The 20582-nt window shown below is 45.3% G+C and overlaps 1 protein-coding gene across 2 annotated transcripts in view; it reads right to left on the bottom strand.

The window, feature by feature from the left end:
- Nucleotides 1–20582, bottom strand: part of Cttnbp2nl (CTTNBP2 N-terminal like) — a 34650-nt gene that overhangs the window by 7899 nt on the left and 6169 nt on the right. Inside the window, exon 2 of one of the 2 annotated variants that reach the window (XM_051165839.1) lies at nt 19163–19262. In XM_051165839.1, coding sequence (XP_051021796.1) covers nt 19163–19261 — 99 coding nt within the window. In that variant the 5' untranslated portion in view covers nt 19262. Of the gene's footprint in view, nt 1–19162; nt 19271–20582 lie in introns of both variants that reach the window. The other variant, XM_051165838.1, reaches the window with a different exon arrangement.

The raw sequence follows: 20582 nt of genomic DNA on the forward strand, positions 1-20582 counted from the left end.
CTGCCTCTCCGAGTGCTGGGATTACAGGCGTGCATCACCATACCTGGCGAACTTGGGTACTTTTATAGCCCCATAAAGTAGTGCTAATTGTCTTCATTTTGCAGATGAGAAAACTATTAAAAAGGGGCTAGTTACTCAGCCAGCCAACTGTCAGAATTGGGACTGAAACCTAGCTAGCCTGGCTCCCAGGTCCCTGTCTCGAAGCAGCAGGCTCACTGCCCCCGAATGTCTGCCTGTGCTACCCTCAGCTGTATCATATCTCTCTTCTGTTCTGTCATTTGCGTTTCTGAAGTATTAAGACATGATGACTTTATCAGTTTATATACTTAGAGACAAACAAGGAGCCAGCAGGTATGCAAAAGATGCAAGTGTGGACAAGGGAGAGCCCAGGACTCCTTGCGATGCTGTGCGGAGAGAATCTGACTCCACTACTGATGGTCAAGGCGGGGGAGGCACACACAACCAGCCTCAGACTAAAGTCCCTTTCTACCTGCTGCCAGATCCAACCCTGCCCCCACCTCCCCCCCGGCTGTCCTGAAACTCAACTCTATAGACCAGGTTGTCCTTGAACTCACAGAGATCTGTTTGCCTCAGCGTCCTGAGGGCTGGGATTAAAGGCGTGCGCCACCACTGCCTGCATGTATGTCTGTGTGGGAGTGTTGATCCCCTGAAACTGTAGTTAAAGACAGTTGTGAGCTTTCATGGGGGTGCTGGAAATTGAACTCCGGTCCTCTGACTGAGTCATCCCTCCAGCCTTCTACCCTTTTTTTTTTCAGTCTCCAATCAGCCTCTACCTTCCTTAGTCTTTTCCACTCCCCTTGGCAACCAGACATCTAAGGATCAACAAATGTTTGCAAAGATACTTCAAAGCTTCCTTCTTGTCTTTAGGAGACCTTTAGGAATTACATGGTATGTTCAACAAGTCCTACATGTAGGCAAACGGAGTGGCATTAGCAGTTTCTACACAGGCTGGGCATGGTGGCGCATGCTTTTAGCCGCAGTACTCAGGAGGCAAAGGCAGGTCTCTATGAGCTTGAGGCCAGGCTGAGCAACATTCTGAGACCTTGTCTTAAAACAACTAAAAAACAAAGCAACAACCACCAAGCTATTGAGAAAACCCTGACACTGGAGATGGTGGCACAAGGCCACAATCCCTGCATCTGAGATGTTGACATGGGGAGACACTTGAGGTTAGTGAGACCCTGTCTCAAAACAAACACGCTTTCTATTTCACTTCTGGTTTGACTATAGTCATCCTGTCAACACGTGATTGGAGTAGTTTGGTATTTACACACTAGAAACCCATTGGTTTAAACTGCAAATATTCTTTCTTTTTAAAAAATCCCTGTGTGCAATGGTGTATGCAGGTCCTTGGTGGCACAGGAGGCTGGGCTTGAATTTTGGCTGGATTTACAGGCATGAGCCACCACACCTGCCTAAAAGTAAAGTCCTCCCTACTTTCTTTCCTTTTCTTTATTCTTTCTCTTTCCTGGCGCCTCCTACAGTTCCTGCTCTTGTCACACTTTTTATAAAACCATGTCTGCATCCTTAGTGTGGTAAATGGGCACTGCTGTCACTGAGACTGGTTTTGTAGCACAAAAGAAACAGTTGGCTCGAGCCTTCTTAATTTTAATGTCTTTTCTTTTCAAAATGCCATGGAAATGGTGGGAGAGCAGCAGCTGGGACTTGACTCTGGCCATGGTGACCCTGCTCAGCTCTGTCAAGTTTGAGTTCATAGTTAACGAATCCTAAAAGCGCAACTTTAAAAAACGCGCATGAGCCGGGTGGTGAAACACGTCTTTAATCCCAGCACTCAGGAGGCAGAGGCAGGCAGATCTCTGAGTTTGAGGCCAGCCTGATCTACAAAGTGAGGCCAGGACAGCCAGGGATGTTACATAGGACCTTGGTTCAATTCTCAGTACCCACATGGCAGATTACAACTGTCTGTAACTCCAGATCTAGGGGACCTGACAAAAGACCAATGCACATAAAATAAAAATAAACATATTACATAAATAAATAAATAAAAATGAGCCCAGTGATCAGCCCGTGTGATCAGTAAGCATCAGAGTCACAAGAAGTAGGAGCTTCTCTGCTGAGCCTCAGCTTGAGAACAGCTGTTCGGCCGGCCGTCTGCTTGCTCTGAGCACTTCATAGCCACCTGCACAGTCATTACAATCTGCACCAACAGCCAGCTTCACCGGCAAAGCAGAAGGAGCTGTGGACGGACTTATCAAAGGCTGGAGCTATAAGCCATCCTACCACAGGGCCAGACACAGAAAAGGTCAGCTTGACGGCTGTGTTAAGATGCTAAGCACGTGGAAAATGGGAGAAGTATAGTTTCCGACCAATTTATTGGCTATATGTTTAGCTATAAATAGCAGTAACAAGCAACACTAAATGCTAAATCTTAATAAAAGTAACTTTTATGGGAATATGTGATGAATAACCAGCAGCCCCCGACACCAGCAGCTTAAATAACACCCATTTTATCTCACCTGGCACCTGATGGGCAGGAGTCTAGGGGGCGGGGCTAACTGGGGAGTTCTAGATCAGGATCTCATGAGGGTCTAAGCCATGGCTTAACAGCCAGCTTCCCACAGTGTGCAGGTGCTCAAGATCGACATCTGAGATGTGCAGCCCAACCCTGGAACATTCCAGATGGGCCCGCATGGGGTATGAATACCATATGCTCCCTGGGGATCCTTCAGAGGCTGGCCATAGACAAGGGATGAGATAGGCTGCCACTAACATTACATTTCAGGGTAAAATTTGAAGGCCAAAACCGCCACTGGCCAGTTGTAATACATGTATGTATGTATGTATGTATGTATGTATGTATGTATGTGTATATATGTTTTTTTGGGGGGGTTGTTTTTTCTTTTTCTTTTTTTAGGTTTTTTGAGACAGGGTTTCTCTGTGTAGCCTTGGCTGTCCTAGACTAACTTTGTAGACCAGGCTGGCCTCGAACTCACAGCAATCCACCTGCCTCTGCCTCCCAAGTGCTGGGATTAAAGGCGTGAGCCACCACCCCCCGGCCAGTTGTAATATTTTAATGATTTTTGCAGGAAAAAAAATGTACATGAGGGGCCAGGTGTGATCTTGGGTTTGAGCTTTACAGAAATTTAGTAATAAAGATAAAAATCCATCAATTTCCGATTTCAGCATTTTTGCTTTAGTGACAGTATAAACTATGGTGTCAGAAAACATGTTGGCCTTTAATTTCAGAGAAAAGGAAAATAATTGGTTTGCCAGACAGACTTGATGACAGAGGTGTTATCAACAGACAGAACACACTAGCCACCACTCATTTATTTTAGCTTCCCAGGCCGCAAGGAACACATCACCCAGGGAAAGCTTAAAATAACATCACAGAATAGCCCTGCAGCCTGCCGTACTTAAGTCTCCAGAGTCCCAGCTGTGTTATCACTGACTTCAAAGAGAAGGAGCCAGACGCTCCGACCAAGCAGTAGAGCGGAGAGCTCCAAGCTAGCCTGGGCCACAAAGAAAGACTTTGTTTTGAATAGTCATCCCCGACCTCAAAGAAATAAAAATAGTTTTCTTTCTACCTTCCTAGTGTAACGTGTGCAATGACACAGGAGTGTGGAGATAAATACCAGTCTCGGGCAGGGCGGCAGCCACTATACTCTTTAGGTAAGACGTGGTTCCAAACCTAAAGCTAAAGAATTAGCCAGGTGGTGGCAGCGCACGCCTTTAATCCCAGCACTTGGGAGGCAGAGGCAGGCGGATCACTGTGAGTTCAAGGCCAACCTGGTCTACAAAGTGAGCCCAGGACAGCCAAGGCTACACAGAGAAACCTTGTCTCCAAAAACCAAAAAAGAATTAGCATGTGATAGCTCAGCTGGCAGAGTGCTTGCCTAGCTAGCAGGAAGCCGCAGGCTCCACCCAGCACAGCATAGAACTGGGTGTGGTAGTGCAGGTCTGCAGTGCCAGTACTTGGGCAGGTGAAGGTTGTGGATCATAAATTCAAGGTCATTTCCAGCTAAATGTAAGTTTGGAGTTAGCCTGGGCTACAAGAGTCTGTCTCAAAACAAAGCAAAACCAACTAACAACTTGGCAGGCAAGATGGCTTAATTGGTAAAGGTACTTGGCGCCAAGCTTAATGATCTCAATCTGATGCTCGGAATCTATATGGCAGGAGAGTCAACTCCTGTAAGCTGTCCTCTGACCTCAATGAGAGTGCTGTGTGTCAAATGGCCCCTCGCCCAATAGAAAATGTATTTCAAGTGCCTTTGAAGTAGGATGAACTTCAAACATTCCCTCAAAGTAATCCTCAGGCACAGATAGTCATAAAAGCAATTATTTACATAAGGATAGACTATTATTTAGTATTATTTGTCATAAGCGTTCTAAATTCTATTCAGGACTGAGAGTGGACTTAATCCAAGTAGCTGTAAGTGTGGCTGCAAGGAGTGGCGTCAACACCCAAATTCCAAAGTCTGTGAAAGGTTTTGATAAAAGCCAAAGGAAACGGGGATCTGTCTGTCCTGCTGTGGGGTCCCTTCCCTCCAGGAACGAGGCTGCTGTGAGGTGTGAGTGCTCTCTGGCCTGGATCCACATGCTCAGCTTTTTGATGTGGGGAAGAAAATGTGTATGGGAATTCTGTACAGAAGAGAAAGGGCAGATAAAGGGCAAATAGTTATGAACATAAATTAAGGACCAAGGTACATAAAAAAAAAAAAGAGAACAACTTTACCCTTTCCAGAAGTTTTAGGTTCACAACAAAACTGAGCAAGTGAGAGATTTCACATCCACTCCCCGGCTGGCACATGCGCAGGGCTCTCTCTCCTGACCATACCCTCTCATTAGAATGGGTCACGGAACCCAGGACCTCCTAAGCAAGCAGCTAGGTTCTTCATCTTTCTGCCAGGTGATCACACACATTCCTTAAGACACAACGAAAGTCAATCACTGCTTAAGAGCACATACTAAAAACAGACACTGAAGCTGGGTGGTGGTGGCGCAAGCATTTAAGCCCAGAACTTGACAGGCAGAGGCAGGAGGCTATCTGTGAGTTCGAGGCCAGCCTGGTATACAGAACAAGTTCCAGGACAGCCAAGGCTACCACGCAGAGAAACTCTCATAAAACCAAAACCAAAACCAAACAGCCAAAATAAAACCAAACATTGACCATAGACCAAAAGAGAAAACTCAAACAGCTCAGGGCTGGAGAGATGGCTTGGTGTGTTAAAAGTGCAAGAAAGACGACCGGGCTCAAGTCCCCAACACCCATGCAATGGGGGTGTGACTGGGTGGAGATGGGGGCGTCTCTGGAGCTTGCTGACTGCCAGCTAACCCTAGGTTCAGGGAGTGACCCTGTCCTGGGGATAAGGTGGAGTACACAGGCTCTCTCTGTTTGTGTGTGCAGAGGCCACACAAACATACACGTCCTGATCACCATATCCCAGAATGTTCTTAATCTCAACACTACGTTATTCCATGTCCCTTTACGGCCAGAAGTCCCCCTCTTCCCAGGGACAATCCCTGTTCTGGACTCTGGGTCTGGACTCTGGTTTTCACCAGTCTGTTCCACAGCGTCACCTACACAGCTGTAGGTACTACATTCTCTCCTGCCTGGCCCTATCCGGTCAGGGTAATGATGCTCACGCTCATCGGTGCTGCGTCCGGGATCTGTCCTCTCTATTGTGGCACTGCATGCTACCGTGAGTGTTCTGCATTTATTCGCCCTCTTGATTGACGTTTGAATCTACCTAGTTGGGTTCGTCTATGAATAAAGCTGTATGGACAATCTTTTTGAGTAAGAGCTGTTTGCACATGAAGTGCTTTGTTTCTTTTGTAACTACAGAGAGTTATTTGTCTAACTATGAGGATTTGCCCCATCAATTTCCAGAGTGGGTCTACCACATCATCCCCTCATCAGCACCATGGAGTGTTTAGGTCTCCTTCTTCCCAGCATCCGCTATGGGTCAGGCCATGTTTCAGCAGCCGCTACAATCTCACTGTCCTGACCGGTAGCTATAGGACTTAGCACCCCCGGCCCCTTTGTTATGTGTACATAAGAGCTTGTGCACATGCGCACGTGTGAGTGCTCCTCATATGCCACACAGAGCATGTGTGGAGGTCAGAGGATAAACTGTGGGAATCATGTGGGTCCCGAGATTGAACTGAGGTCATCAGGACTGACGACAAGTTCCTCTAGTCACCGAGCCACTTTGCTGGGTCCCCAAAGTAAATCTTAACAGCAGCAGCAGAAACAACAGGGGTGCCAACATCCAAATGCTTATTACCTGAACGCAGCGAGCTGAGTTGTCATATCGTCAACCAAACCCTAACAATCTCTCTCTTTTCTGTTTGCTTGAGACAGGTCTGGCTATGTGGCTCAGGCTGGGCTAGAGCTGAGATCCTCTGCCCTGGCCTCCCGAGTACTGGGACTACAGGTGTGTACCACCAACCTTGCCCAGAACGTTCCTCTTCAGTTAGCCATCTCTACTGTCTCCATTTCTTTTAAAAGAAGAACTTAAATTGTCGCGTGCAGCTTTCCTAAAGTCACGAAGCTATTTCACAGTGAGAAGAGGAAGGAGTGCTCAGAACTCAGTAGGATGAGCTGCCCACTAGGCCCTCACTGGTGGCAGCTGGGAGTCTGAGTAGCACAGAGCTAGGTTCTTCTCAGCCCCTCCTCTCTAAAAACCAGAAGGGAAAGAAAGCACTGCCGAGCTCAGTCCTCCTATGTTAGACTAGAAGTGTGTGTGTGTCCCCTATGTCACAATGCAAAATTGACTTTGTATTATGTCTCAAAGTGACACTGGAACAGACTCTAAGGAGTCTGATTCCTGACTCTGCTTTTCAACAATTTAAGGTAAAATAAATGTTAATGTAAAAAAGCTATCAGCAATTCTATTTTATTTTAAATTAACAAATGTTACAAAAGTCTACAAACTAGAAGGGATTTGGTTGTAGATCAAATATACAATATACAAAAGAAACACAAAAACTAGAAAACCAAGGCTGGGCGTGGTGGCGCACACCTTTAATCCCAACACTTGGGAGGGCAGAGGCAGGCAGGTTGTTGTGAGTTAAAGGCCATCCTGGTCTACAAATTGAGTCCAGGACAGCCAAGGCTACACAGTGAAACCTTGCCCCCAAAAACAAACAAACAAACAAACAAACAAAAAAGAAAACCAAACTACTGGGAAGTCTGGGGACAGCTCTCAGTACATAAGCTTTGCAACCATTTATTGAGTATTTTATGTTTGCTGGGCGGTACATATGCTGTGATGTGGGCGGCGACAGAGGAAGACAGAGTTGGCCACGTGAGACACAGTTCTCAGTTTTCAAGGAGATGACAATCTGTCACATTTTAAGGACAGACTCAACATCAACAAGGGACAAGCAGCCTCTGCTTGTTTAATGTTTTCTAAAAAGCAACACTTGTGTTTAGAGGAACGCCTAGTCCGGTTTATTTGACTAGAATTTTCTAAGACACAGACTTTAAACTCATAAGGGATAGGAAGGAAAAGGTCAACCCTGGAAGTGGGTGGTTCTGGCAGATGAATGGTACAATCAGTGACTTCATGAATCACAGGAAATATGGTAAGCCGGTGTGATGCTGGGCAGGCACATGACCCTGAAGTCCTGGAGTGCTACCCAGTGGGGCTAACCCACAGATGCTGAGTGACGCCGTAAGTTAATCCTATGAACGTGAAAGCCTCCCCATTAGACATGTACTCAGGCTCTTTTACTCGCTGTGCACTGAAAAGGCACAGGGCTCAGTGAGTACAGGTACTTGCAGCCAAGACACTGACAACCTCAGTTTGATCCCTGAGGCCGACAAAGTAGAAGAACTGATTCCCAAAAGTTGCCCTTTGTCCTCCAACCTCTTCATACCCGTACTGGCCAGGCTGTGCGAGCACAGCCAGGTGTGGTGGCATACACCTTTAATTCCATCACTGAGAGCCAGAGGCAGGTGGTGGTTTTCAATGAGTTCCAGGCCAGCCAACCCTACATAGTGAGACCCTGCCTCAGAACAGATAGAGATATAGATAGATAGAGTATTAAATTATAGCCAAGAGCCAATTCACAGCTGCACAGCTTCAATTTTCCCTTCTCAGTCCTTGATGAGCTCCTTTTAGGTATTTAACTCTGGAGCTAGGGTTTTAAAAAAGAAATTAATTTTTATTGTGAGTACATGTCTTTGTATGTACACATGAGTGTGTGTCCCAGGAGGCATATGAGCTCTTGGAACTGGACTTACAGGCAGTTGTGAGCAGCCTGATGTGGGCACTGGGAACTTCCAGCCTGAAGTTAATTTGTACTAACCTTTTGTTTTAGATTTATGTGTGTGTGCATACATAAATTAAAAAAAAATAAATTTAATAAAAAAATTAAAGTAGTGTTAGTCTGAAAAATAGGGAATAGGAAGAAGATGAATATTTTCTATAAAGTCACAAAAACCAAAACCCAAACCTAAAATCTTGAAAACCAGATCTCCAGTTGGGTGTGGCAGTGCTTGCCTTTGATCCCAGCCCTGGAAGGCAGAGGCAGAAGAATCTCTGTGAGCTTGTGCTACAAAATGAGTTCCTGGACAGACAGCTACAAAGTGAGAGCCTGTCTCAAACTGCCCCACCCCAAAGTTCCCAATAAAAACGAAACCCACAGGAGAAGTAAATGCAATTCTAAATTAGAGTATCTGATATTCAGACAGATGCTCATGAAAGCCCTCAGCTGGACAGCCTGGGAAATATATTTTCTGTAAGTACCTAGAAGCTAAGGACAAGCAACACTGCACTGTTTTATACTGGACAGCCTGAGTAACCTCAGTGGGAGGGCCTTGCCTAGCATTTGTGAGGCCCTGGGTTTGATCTCACCATGGGGTGAGGGGAGGAAGAGGAAGAGGAAGAACTGTAGGTTTTTGTTTTTCTTCTGATACAAGCTCTCACTATTACCCAGTTGGGGACTGAAGATGATGACATCTCACATTGACAAGTCAGGATACCATGACAAAATGTTCACTGAAAATTAAAATGAGGTCCAGGCTGGGGAGAAGGCTCAGACACTAAGGGCACTGGCTGCTCTTGCAGAAAACCCAGGTTCAAGTCCCAGCATCTACATAACAGCTCACAACTGCTTGCAACTCCAGTTTCAGAGGATCTGACATCTTCTGGCCTCCATAGCAATGCACGAATGTGATGCACAAAACACCCATACACATAAAGTAAAATAACTTTTTATTTAAAAAACAAAAATATGAAAAATGTGTTTCATTCCATGAATACAATCAGTAAACAGTGGCGCACACTAGTCATCTGGTGTCCTTTACACAAATATGAACTCAAACACAAAGCCATGGCTTCCTGTCTGAAGAACAAGCTGTTTCCAGAGATGTAAATAATGTGCTTGGATGGGAATTATCAACAGTGCAAGTTATGAAACTACTTCATTAGAGTTATGCCTCTCTTCTAAAAAGCATTAATAAGTGGCATCCATTTTTGAGAACTGGAAATATTCAAGTAAGACTTAAAAGGTCAGGGTGGAGAGATGGCTCAGAGGTTAAGAGCACTGGCTGCTCTTCTAGAGGACCCTGGTTCAATTCCCAGCACCCACATGGCAGCTCACAACTGTCTGTAACTCCTGTTCCAGAGGATCCAACTCGTTCACACATGGAGACACAACACCAATGTATATAAAATAAAAATAAATTAATTAAAAAAAAAAAAACACTTAAAAGGTGTGAACTCGTTTGTGTGACAAACACCTGTGAGCACTGCAGAGGCTCTGGCCGCTTGACTGGGTTTGCAGGGTTAGGGAAGATCAAGTCCCCCGCGGACCCGACACTTAATGGAGGAGGGGCTGGGTGCCACACACAAAACAGAAAGGTCCTTGTAATGTGCAATGCTTATCAGAATTAACAGACCTTCACATTAATACTCAGTGAGGACAGCCAGAAAGAAAAATCACATTACGTATATTCAGGTCCCGGCACACACACCAGGCAATTTACTAGGAGCCCCAGTTCCGAGATAAACAGATACAAAAACCAAACAAGCAAACGCATGTAATTATGTAAAATAGAAACCCCACTCCCTACCCCCTGCCCCAAATACAAGCAACCAACAAAACCACTCTAAAGTCTAAAGGGCAAGAGACAACACTATTACAGTACAGTAATGAAATGCTAGGACAGATTCTGAGCATATTCCTTGGGAATCACAGGAAACTATACTCTAAACCTCCACAGAAGACATTCCGTTTAAGAGGCATGTGAAAAAGAGAAAAAAAAGTGTGAGCCTGAGAAGGATTAAGACAAAAGTGTCAATGACACCAAGAAAAAGAGAAGTTTAAAAAGTAAAATGAGGGGCTGGAGAGATGGCTCAGAGGTTAAGAGCACTGAGTACTCTTCCAAAGGTCCTGAGTTCAATTCCCAGCAACCACATGGTGGCTCACACCCATCTATGAGATCTGGTGCCTTCTGGCCTCCAGGTGTACGTAATAAATAAATCTTAAAAAAAAAAAAAAAAAAAAAAAAAAGAACTATACTTAAAAAAAAAAAAAGTAAAATTAGGGGCTGGAGAGACGGCTCATTAATTAGAAGCACTGGCTGCTCTTCCAAAGGACCCAGGTTCAATTCCCAGCAACCACGTGGTGGTTCACAACTGTACTTCAGTTCTAGGGGAATCCAATGCTCTCTTCTGGCCTACACTGGCACTGAGAATGCATACAAGTGGTATACAGACATATATGCAGGCAAAACACCCATACACATTTTTTTTTTTTTAAGGAAGATGGCCTATAACCTTGGCACTTGGGAATCTGAGGTAGGACATCTGTCTGGTGACTGTCAGCTACGCAGCAACACTCTATCTCAAGAACCAACACCCACACCCCGCAAAAAAAAAACCATCCCCTCTCAAAAAACAAGGTACTTAGGTAATGTAACTAACTAAACAAGGTCATCAGGGGCTGGAGGTTCAGAGGTAACGCTGCCTTACGCACTGCTTCGGTCCTGGGTCCAGTCCCCAACACACGGTGGGGTGCAGGTACAAGTTACATGCGCTTTCAGCAGGTGGAACTTAAGTGATAGAGGTAGAAAGTAAATGAGAGATGCAAGAAACGAGAGGCAGTATACAATGACACTGAAATACCAAGTGTGCCAGATATGAAGGACGGCACTGGGCTTCAAATGAACAGAGCTGCAAAGAACCCTGTTTTCTAAAAGAACAGCGAAGAGACTGGTTCAAGTGGGCCTGGGGCAGGAGGCAGTGTGCAGGAAGTAACTGGAGCACCAGGAGAAGGGACCCAGTAACTGATGAGTAAGTGATGAAGGAAGGGAAGAGAAGGGCTGGGGAAGATGCTCAGCTGCATGGCACGGAAGCCCTGAGCTCAAGCCCAGCTCCCTATGAACCGGGTATGGTAGTGCACACCTGTATATCCCGGCACGCAAACATTTTAACTGTTGAGATAAGCCGAAGTCCTTCTTGACTGCAACCCAATCTAGATTCTCCGAAAGTCTGAGTCCTTCCGGGTTTATCTTTCCTCTCCTGGGCCATTTGCAGACACAGCTAGTCTTTCAAATCACTGTCTTAGAGATAGCCAGGCTGAGGCGGGGACTGCTGGAGGAGCTTGTAGCCAGCCTGGGGCTACATTCAAGGCCATCTCAGCATGCACAGTGAAAACCCTACACGCAGGACTAGTCCACAGTGAGGTGCACCAGGTTGTGCAGCTTTAGTTTACTGATAGGCGGCTCGCAGTTTTATGGTGCCGCATGACATAATGGTGCGATGAACATCCTGGGGTGTACATGAAAGAACAGGTTTGCAGAAGAGCCATTTCCTTCCTTTCTTTTAGAAATGTTAATGTTTCTATTCATGTGTACACGTGTGTGTCTGCAAGAGTATATGCCACTCCTATTATGGATGCCTGAGGTATTCAGAGGAGGGTGTTGGATCTCTGGAGCTGGAGTTACAAGTAGTTGTGAGCTACCTACTGTGGGTGCTGGGAACTGAGCCATCTCTCTAGCCCCCTAGGAGAAGTGTTTAGCTTTTCCTTTTAAGAAAATGTACTTATTTATTATTATTACTGTGAGAGAGAGAGAGAGAGGGGGGGGGGGCGCGCGACCATGTCACACTGTATGTGTGGAGGTCAACAAGACTTTGTTGAGTTGGTTTACTTCAGGTCAGCAGACCTGTGTCACTGAGCAGCAAGCGCCGTTACCTGCTGAGAGACATCAGCCTCGGTGGCCCAGCTTTTTTCCATTTAATAAAACTCCCAATGCATTCTGTAACTTTCTCCTTTCCACACAGACTGTCAGCAAGCCCTCAAGATGGCTCCCTCCTAACCTAATTCTTTCTACAACTGGCGGAATCAATATACTACATGACAGATCACAGGCTTTACTTTAAACTAAAACTTTCATAGTTTCCCTTGCTTCCCTCTACAGGAGCAGCTAGAAATAACCTCTGATTAAGCCTAAATCACGAGGCCAACACAGGCGAGGAGACACAATGACAGGAAGTTAAAATAACAGGAATAAGCTACTTCCTTTTTTTTTTTTTAATCTGTCTTAGTTTCAGGCTGAATAGCTCCAATAAAAGTGCTGAGCACCCAGTCCGCTCCCCAACTGCCTGTTCTGGAAGGAAGTGTCACTAGACAGGCAGAGCCCCTCCCATCCTCCAAGGCACACACCCCCCTCCAGATTCCAGAGTCCACGGGGAGATGGCAGGCAGATGAGATGCTCACTGGCACCTGTAATTACCCGTCACATAATGCACCGCAGGAATGACATGTCACAGAAAGCTGTCTAGCGAACAGCCGGCACCACATAAGTACTTTTAGGAGCTGATATAGACGAGGTTCAGCGTCTTCAGGAATGAAATGCAGACATTTTGTCACTTAAAACCGCAAGTTTCTTGTTCTAAACATCCAGTTTATGAACTGTCACCTATATGCACAGCCTTTCCTTTTTTGTGGTTCTTTTCTACAGGGCATCATCCCATTGGTAGGCACTTCCCTCTCCTGGTGGGTGGTGTTAGGAGCGCCTGCCATCTTCAGGGAACAAGCCCAGGGGGAGAACGAAGAGGCTTTGGGAGGTTTCTCCAGTTACACCTCAGTATTTTTGTTACGGTTTTGTTTCCATAGGGCACTGTGGACAGAGTTCCCTCTGGCACACAGAGACCAGTGCCTGACTAGTTTGGAGGTACTCCACTCTGTGATGACATCACACCTTTCCTGACTGGACCCCACTACGCGATGCTAGGCGCTCTCTAGTTCTGCCGTTGCCATGAATCCCGCTGCTAGGAGCAGCCTTTCTTGCAACTTTACTCAGGAGGTTGAGGCGGGAGGAGGGGAGAGTTTAGATAAGTTTGTGCTACAGAGTGAGACTATCTCAAAAAACTAAGGAAGTACATACTGGTTACATCTAAATGCCCACTGTTATCAGTCAATAAGAAAGGAAAATGAAGCGTGAAATGAGAAGCCAGGTGGTCATCTTTAATCCCAGCACCCTGGAGGCAGAGGCAGGCAGATCTGAGTCCAAGGCTAGCCAGCCTAGTTTACAGAGTGAGTTGTGAGTTTCAGGACAGCCAGGGCTACACAGTGAGACTCTGCCTCAAAACAAAATAAATAAACAAAATAAAATAAAAAGAAAAATATGAAAAGGAGAAAAGCCTTAGGACTGGTTGTGGGGCTGGCACCTGTAGCTGAGGCAGGACTGCCCTGATTTCTAAGCTAGCCTCGGTTATAGGTTCTCATACAACAAAGAAAGGAAATTAATTATGACACACCTGTTTGAATGGCTAAAATTAAAAAAGGGGGATTGTACCAAATGGAGTTAACTAGGACTCAACACATGGTGGGGAACATAAACCATCTTATCATACTGGAAAATTCCTTTTTGACAATTTCTTAAAAATTAAACATGATACTCGGTGTGGTGGCTAATGTAATCCTAGCTCTTACAACACAGTGCAGGTTCTAACATGAATGGATAAAACAAACATGATGCATGAAATGACAGTGGAACACCAGTCATAAAAGTCATTGGACATAAAAGACCAATATATATATATAGTAATAAACAATCCTGTGAGTTCGAGGCCAGGCTGGTCTACAAAGCGAGTCTAGGACAGCCAAGGCTACACAGAGAGACCGTGTCTCAAAAAACAAAACAAAATAATAAACAACCATATGCATAGTAACAGGCTGCCCACTAACGTCTTATCTTTATGCCTATGGATTAGGGCATCTCTCAGGCATCGTCAGAGAAGCTGCTTTTTGTAGCAGATGGCAGTTAATACAGAGACCTACTCTAGTCAACATGCAGCGACTAGGAGACTGTGACATGCTCAGCTAAATGGGACGTCTATAGCACATTCCTTTGCCCCAGGGCTCAGAAAGCATTGAAAAAGAGGGGTTAGAAAGTCTTTAAGAGCCAGAAGTAGTGGGTGTACAGAGACGTACACTGATGTGTACAGAGAAACAACAGTTGCTGGACAGGACAGGGCGCCTGTTACAAACACGAAGCCACAGTGTCAGGGGGTGCATGCTTAAGGCCCCCACATGACTAAGTCCACCCAAACCCAGGTGTGGATGGGTGAGGGGCTCATGAGGCTCAGCTCTAGCTGAGAAGCTACTGGCAGCTGATGGCTGGCCGAGGGTAAGGGTGATGGCTGGTTTTTCCAGAGATGTGACCTGGGCTCCAGTACATGGTCCTGTGGCCATGCACACACAGTTAGCACTATGTGGGCTCAGTGGGTTTTAAAACAAAGCACACCAACTGAAAGAGGAAAGTGGTAGGGGCAGATACGAGGGGGATGGAGTTCAGAGGGGAGAGAAACAGGTGGATTTGATTGAAACATTATTTGCATATATAAAACTCTCAAACAATTAAAAAAAAAAAACATGTAGAGCTGAAGATGTCTACCCTCCCACAACTAAGAGAATATGTTCAGTAAGACTCTGTAAAGCCACACTGTAGCATGTCTGGGGACAGAAAGCCGACTGGGACTCAGGAGCAGAGCTGGGAAGGTTAGGCAGGGTGGATTCAAAGGGCACAAAGACCTTAGAGGTGACAAACACCTGTCCTTGTGACTGGAGATGGCGTCATGGGGTCCATACATCAAACAGTGCAGAGCACACTTGTGACCCAGCCTTTTGCAGAGACAGATGGATCTGGAACTCAAGGCCAGCTTGGGCTGAGCGGCAAGACTGTCTCAGAAATGAAAACTATGGAAGGCTTGCGGGGGGGGGGGGGGCTATAACAGACCACCTGTTCCAAGTCACAAAGTCAACCTTAACATTTGTCAGCTGTTTCAAAAGGGTAGGATGGAGTAACTCAGAGCAAGAGCTGGGTAACAACAGAAAAGCAGGAGCTCTCACCTTCCTGGCAGGTGAGAAACAGCTAAGGGTGGCTCGGACACACCCAGCGTGGAAGAGTAAAAGCGACACGCTCTGAAGTGGCTGAGCAGTCAATTCTGGTTCTGGATTTTTTTTTTTAGATGGCTACTGAGTCCAGTCCCTTGTCCTCCTCTGCAGCACGCTCAGATCACTTTTTAGATCTGCATGGAGTTAGTGACCTGGAGCTTTCCTGCGGGATCGAGTGGCTCCCCCCCCCCCCCTTTTTGAGCAACGTGATTTCCCCTTTGCTGTCGAGGGGATGCCTGAGGTGCTCAACTCAGGAAAATACTAGTTTATGGGATTTCCACAAAGATTGTTTTTCCCTGACACATGCCTCTAAAGTAGAAAACCAGGTTTATATAAGGTTCAATTAGGACCAAATACAGTATAAAAATGGTCTCTTTAACAACTGAAGTTCACATATAGGAAGATGGGATATAACATCATAGAAACATCAAGGTCTTATTGCAAAAATGCTTTGGGCTGCAACAGAGAAGGGCGAGGCGACTTTTCCGTGGCTGGGAGAGCCACACTACCTGGGGACTACCAGAGGCGCAGTAAAGTCTGGCATGTGGCAACAATTCGGGAGAACGAATAAAGCCCTTTTATAATCCCAGCTCCGTAGATGGATCCACTTTACAAACTGTGCGGCGTTTATAATCTTTCCCGAAAGAAACAAAACCTGCTCGTGTGACCTGACATTCACCGAGAAGCAACAGGTAGACAAATGGTTTTGCTCAGAGAACAAACATAAGTAGAAAAAGCTGGACCACAACTTTACTCCCAGCATCTGGGAGGCGGAGGCGGAGGCGGAGGCGGAGGCGGAGGCGGAGGCAGAAAGATCTCTTTGAGGCCTGAGGTCCAGGAAAGACAGTGAGACCCTGTGTCAAAAAGCAGAGGTGGGAGGGAGGAGCCTGGAGGCTCAGTGGTTTAACTGGGCACACTGCTCTTACAGAGGACCCACGTTTGGTTCCCAGCAGCCACTTCAGACAGCTCACAATGACCTGTAACTCCAGCTGGAAGGGATCCAATGCCTCTGGCCTCCCAGAGAACCTCCACTCATTTGTATGTGTTTATACACACAAGCATCTAACTAAAAATAAAACAGATCTTAAAAAACAACAAAGACCAAAGACTTTCAACTCACTGAGTATGAATTAGGAACTAATAATAAAAAGAAAATCATTAGTCCAAAAATTCCAACAGGTATTTGTTGCTAAGCTAATGCGCTTAAGACAAAAACATCTTGGAATTGTTACAAAACTGAAACAAACAAACAAGCAAACAGACAGACAGACAAACACTACCTCACAAATTAAATGAGATTTATTTTTAACGTAAAGAATCTGGCATGGTGGTTAAGAGCGTGATGACTCACAACTGTCTGTAACTCTAGTTTCAGGGAACCTGGTTCTTTCTTCTGGCTTCCCAGGCACCGAGTATGCGCATAGCTCACATACATACATACATGAAGGCAAAACTCTCATACACACAAAATAAACCCAAAAGAGCTACAACAAGAATCTTGGAGAGGCCTGAGACAACTTTAACCCCAGCTGTGAACAACTGTCTGGGCAGATGTTTAAAGACTCGCGTCTCTGACGGAACTACACTGGATGGGGCTGAGCTCATCACACACCTACTGGCCACACGCGGGCCTAGTCTAACACTTGCCCCGGTTCTGAATGCCATGGGGTATCAAAACACTTCCTTACAGAGCTCTTGCTTCTCTGGTCCCTTTCAACTTCTCAGACTATTCCTATAATAAACAGAACTAGACACATGCAGAAAAACCATCCGGAAACACCTACAATAAGCAGCCAAGGCAGCCTGTGGCGGAGCACAGAGCACAGTCTTTTCTCACTCCAAACACTTGCCTTCAAGTACTGTGGCAGCCCCAAGGCAACGCATCACAACGGCTGTTGCTTTATTTGTTCAACAAATATTTGGTGCTAGGGACGTGGCTTAGTGATGGAACATGTATTCAGTGTGGCCACGGCCCTGAGTTAATCTTCAACAACAAAAATTACTACAACAAATATTTACCAAGTATCCACCTAAGACTGCGCCAGGCTTAGGGGAGAGTGAATAGGGAAGCGACTTCTCGGGCTGGGGAAACTGTCAAAACAAACCTCAGAGCATGCTCTGACTCTTCCCATGACAGGTGTCTCCTCCCCAATCAGCTCTGGGGGGATGAGGGCAAATGATAATGGGGTGGGGTGGGGTGGGGTGGGTGAGGGGCTGGGATGATGACACCAAGCAACACCAGGTACAAGGAGGGTTAAGAATGGGCTCAAACCATCTTTGGTACTTTCCCTGTTCTCAGCATTATCAGATAATGACAAGAAATGGCAAGGCGGGGCTGGAGAGATGGCTCAGAGTTTAGGAGCAGTCTGTTCTTCCAAAGGTCCTGAGTTCAATTCCCAGCAACCATATGGTGGCTCACAACCATCTACGATGAGATCTGGTGCCTTTTTCTGGCGTGTGGGCAGAATACTGTATAAATAATAAATTTAAAGGAAAAAAAAAGGAAATGGCAAGGTGTCCTGAGGCAAATTAGCTAGTGAAGTTGATCGTCAACAGTAAAAGAAATAAATTAGCATCATCCTAAACTGAACAACTGGAGAGGCGACGGGCTTAGATAGTTTGTTTTACTTAAGTGCCCTTTGTAGGGATTCCTGTCTCAGCAGGATCAAAGTTCCCCTTTTCTGGATCTTGTTCTTTGACTTTTCAGAGAATCACCTGTCTAGATTCAACAGATACTTTGCAAAGAGCTCAAACTTGAAAGGAGCTGCATCTGCTTGGACTTTTTAAAGGCTCTGCAGTGTCTCCTAAGCCACTGTCCCCAGAGTACACCTCTCCCATTCCATTATTTTAACAGATAACAAATTAATTCACACAAGAGTTTTGTTGCTGTTTTTGAGACAAGGTTTCTCTGTGTAGCCTTGGCTGTCCTGGAACTCAGTCTTAGACCAGGCTGGCCTTGAACTCAGAGATCTGCTTGCCTCTGCCTCTCCACTTCTGGGATTAAAGGTGTGTGCCACCACCGCCTGGCTGAATAACTGAATTTTTAATTGTATGGGTGGTATAGATGGTTTTATGGAAACCTTGATGTCCTGGACATTAGACCCTGAACTTTGGCATATGAATATATATTTAAATACCTATACACACACACACACACACACACACACACACACACACACCCCTCTTACAAAGTAGATCTCAGCAAATTCTCAAAAAAGTCAGCATTTAAAAGCATAGCCAAGGCCAGGCACAGTGGCATACGCCTTTAATCCCAACACTCGGAGGCAGAGGCAGGTGGATCGCTGTCAATTTGAGGCCAGCCTGGTCTATAAGGCGAGTCCAGGATAACCAAGGCTACACAGAGAAACCCTGTCCAAAAAAAAAAAAAAAAAAAAAAAGCACAAGGTTCAAGGCTCACACTATTCTGAGGGCAGAGAAGGTTCATCATTTCTTTTCCTCTTGGTTTGTTCCTTGTGACAGGGTCTATGTAACCTTGGCTGACCTATAAGTTGCTTTGTAGACCACCCAGTGAGAGCCACCTGCCTCTGCCTCTGCCTCCCAGGTACTGAAATTAAAGGCCTGCACCACCACATTAGACCCAACATTCTTGACACACAGGTGGGTGCCTAGAGCAACTGTCACCATGTCCCACCGCTGCCTCAATAACTACACCAATACTCTCTGAAAGCAAATAGAGAAATGACTCGCAGCATAGGCCAGCCAGTCCAGCCAGTCCGTCTGTCAGTCAGTCAATATCTCTACCTACCTTTAGAGCTTCTATAACAAGGTCTCTTGCTTCAAGCTCTCCTTCAAGAATACTGAACAGTGTCAGGAGTTCAGGCTTGCTGAGTTTTTCCAGATTCATCCTGAAAGTCTGAAACAAAGGAAACAATCAGTCTCCAGAAGAGGAACTTGATCAGAGTGAAGGAAAAACAAGAGACCCAGGAACAAAACATACAGAACGATACTTCAAAACACCACCAAAGCTTTCTAATGTTAATCATAAACTGAGCAGGAAGAGAAAATTAAAAATCCACTGTAAATTATTGATTCCATCACCAAGATCAATTATTCATCACCTTTTCCAGGCTGGTTTGCAACCTGGCTCTCAGAAAGGATCAGGAATGAATTTTGTCTGCTAGAAACTGAAGCAGAATTGTGTTCCACTGGACACCATTTCACTAAAGAATTTACTGGACCCCACAAGGATCCCTCAGTTTTAGATAACCAAACTTGAAAATTATACACAAAACATTCTAGCATCTCTCTTCCTTTGGTTCAAGTAAAGTTGAAGTAAAGGTAATGCTTATTGAGAGAGCAGGAGTAGCTGAGAGTGTAGGAGTAGCTGAGAGCAAAGGAGAAACTTTAAATAGTTTGACAGAAAGTAGGGATCATAATGTCTACTTGTTCCTCAGTAATACAGACTTAAACATGAGCATATGTAAATATGCATTTATCTTCATATTTTAAAATGTTTTGTTTTGGTTTGGTATGGTTTGGCTTTTTGAGACAGAGTTTCTCTATGTTATATTATCTTGGCTGTCCTGGACTTGCTTTGTGGATCAGTCTGGCCTTGAACTCATAGCGACACGCCTGCCTCTGCCTCCTGAGAGCTGAGAATAAAAGCATGTGCCACCACGCCTGGCAAATTTTGGGGGGAGGGGATTTCCCCTTCTTTTTTATTATTATTATTTTTTTTTTACAAATACATCTATATTATTACACCTACATAAAACAAACTACATACAGCAAAAAAACCACACAACTTTTAGGAATTACATTCATGTTACATTCATAGTGTTTTGGCTGTTTGTATTTAGCAACTTTGAAGAAAACAGTTTCCCATCTTGGTGAGTCTAAAATTCTGAATGTAAAGCAGTATCTATCATATCTCACCTCTATCAACTTAAAATATCTATCCAGACCTAAAGACATCTCGTTCCCAAAACAACGAGGCTCACTGGTGACACTCAACTATTTGGTCTTCAACCCCATCAGAGACTTGAGGAGTAAAATTAATTGGCTGATTAACAGAAAGTGCAGGTTAGCAGCTTCCTAATTTAATAATAAGAGAGGGGGGAAAAAATGACAGACATTTTGCTGCTCTGAAAACGTTGGCGCATCTGTATGCAGTCTGTGCATGAGCGCAGGGCCCATGGAGGCCAGAAGAGGGCACTGCATTCCTC

The sequence above is a fragment of the Acomys russatus genome, chromosome 23, assembly GCF_903995435.1.
Source record: "Acomys russatus chromosome 23, mAcoRus1.1, whole genome shotgun sequence".
Classification (NCBI taxonomy): Eukaryota; Metazoa; Chordata; class Mammalia; order Rodentia; family Muridae; genus Acomys; species Acomys russatus.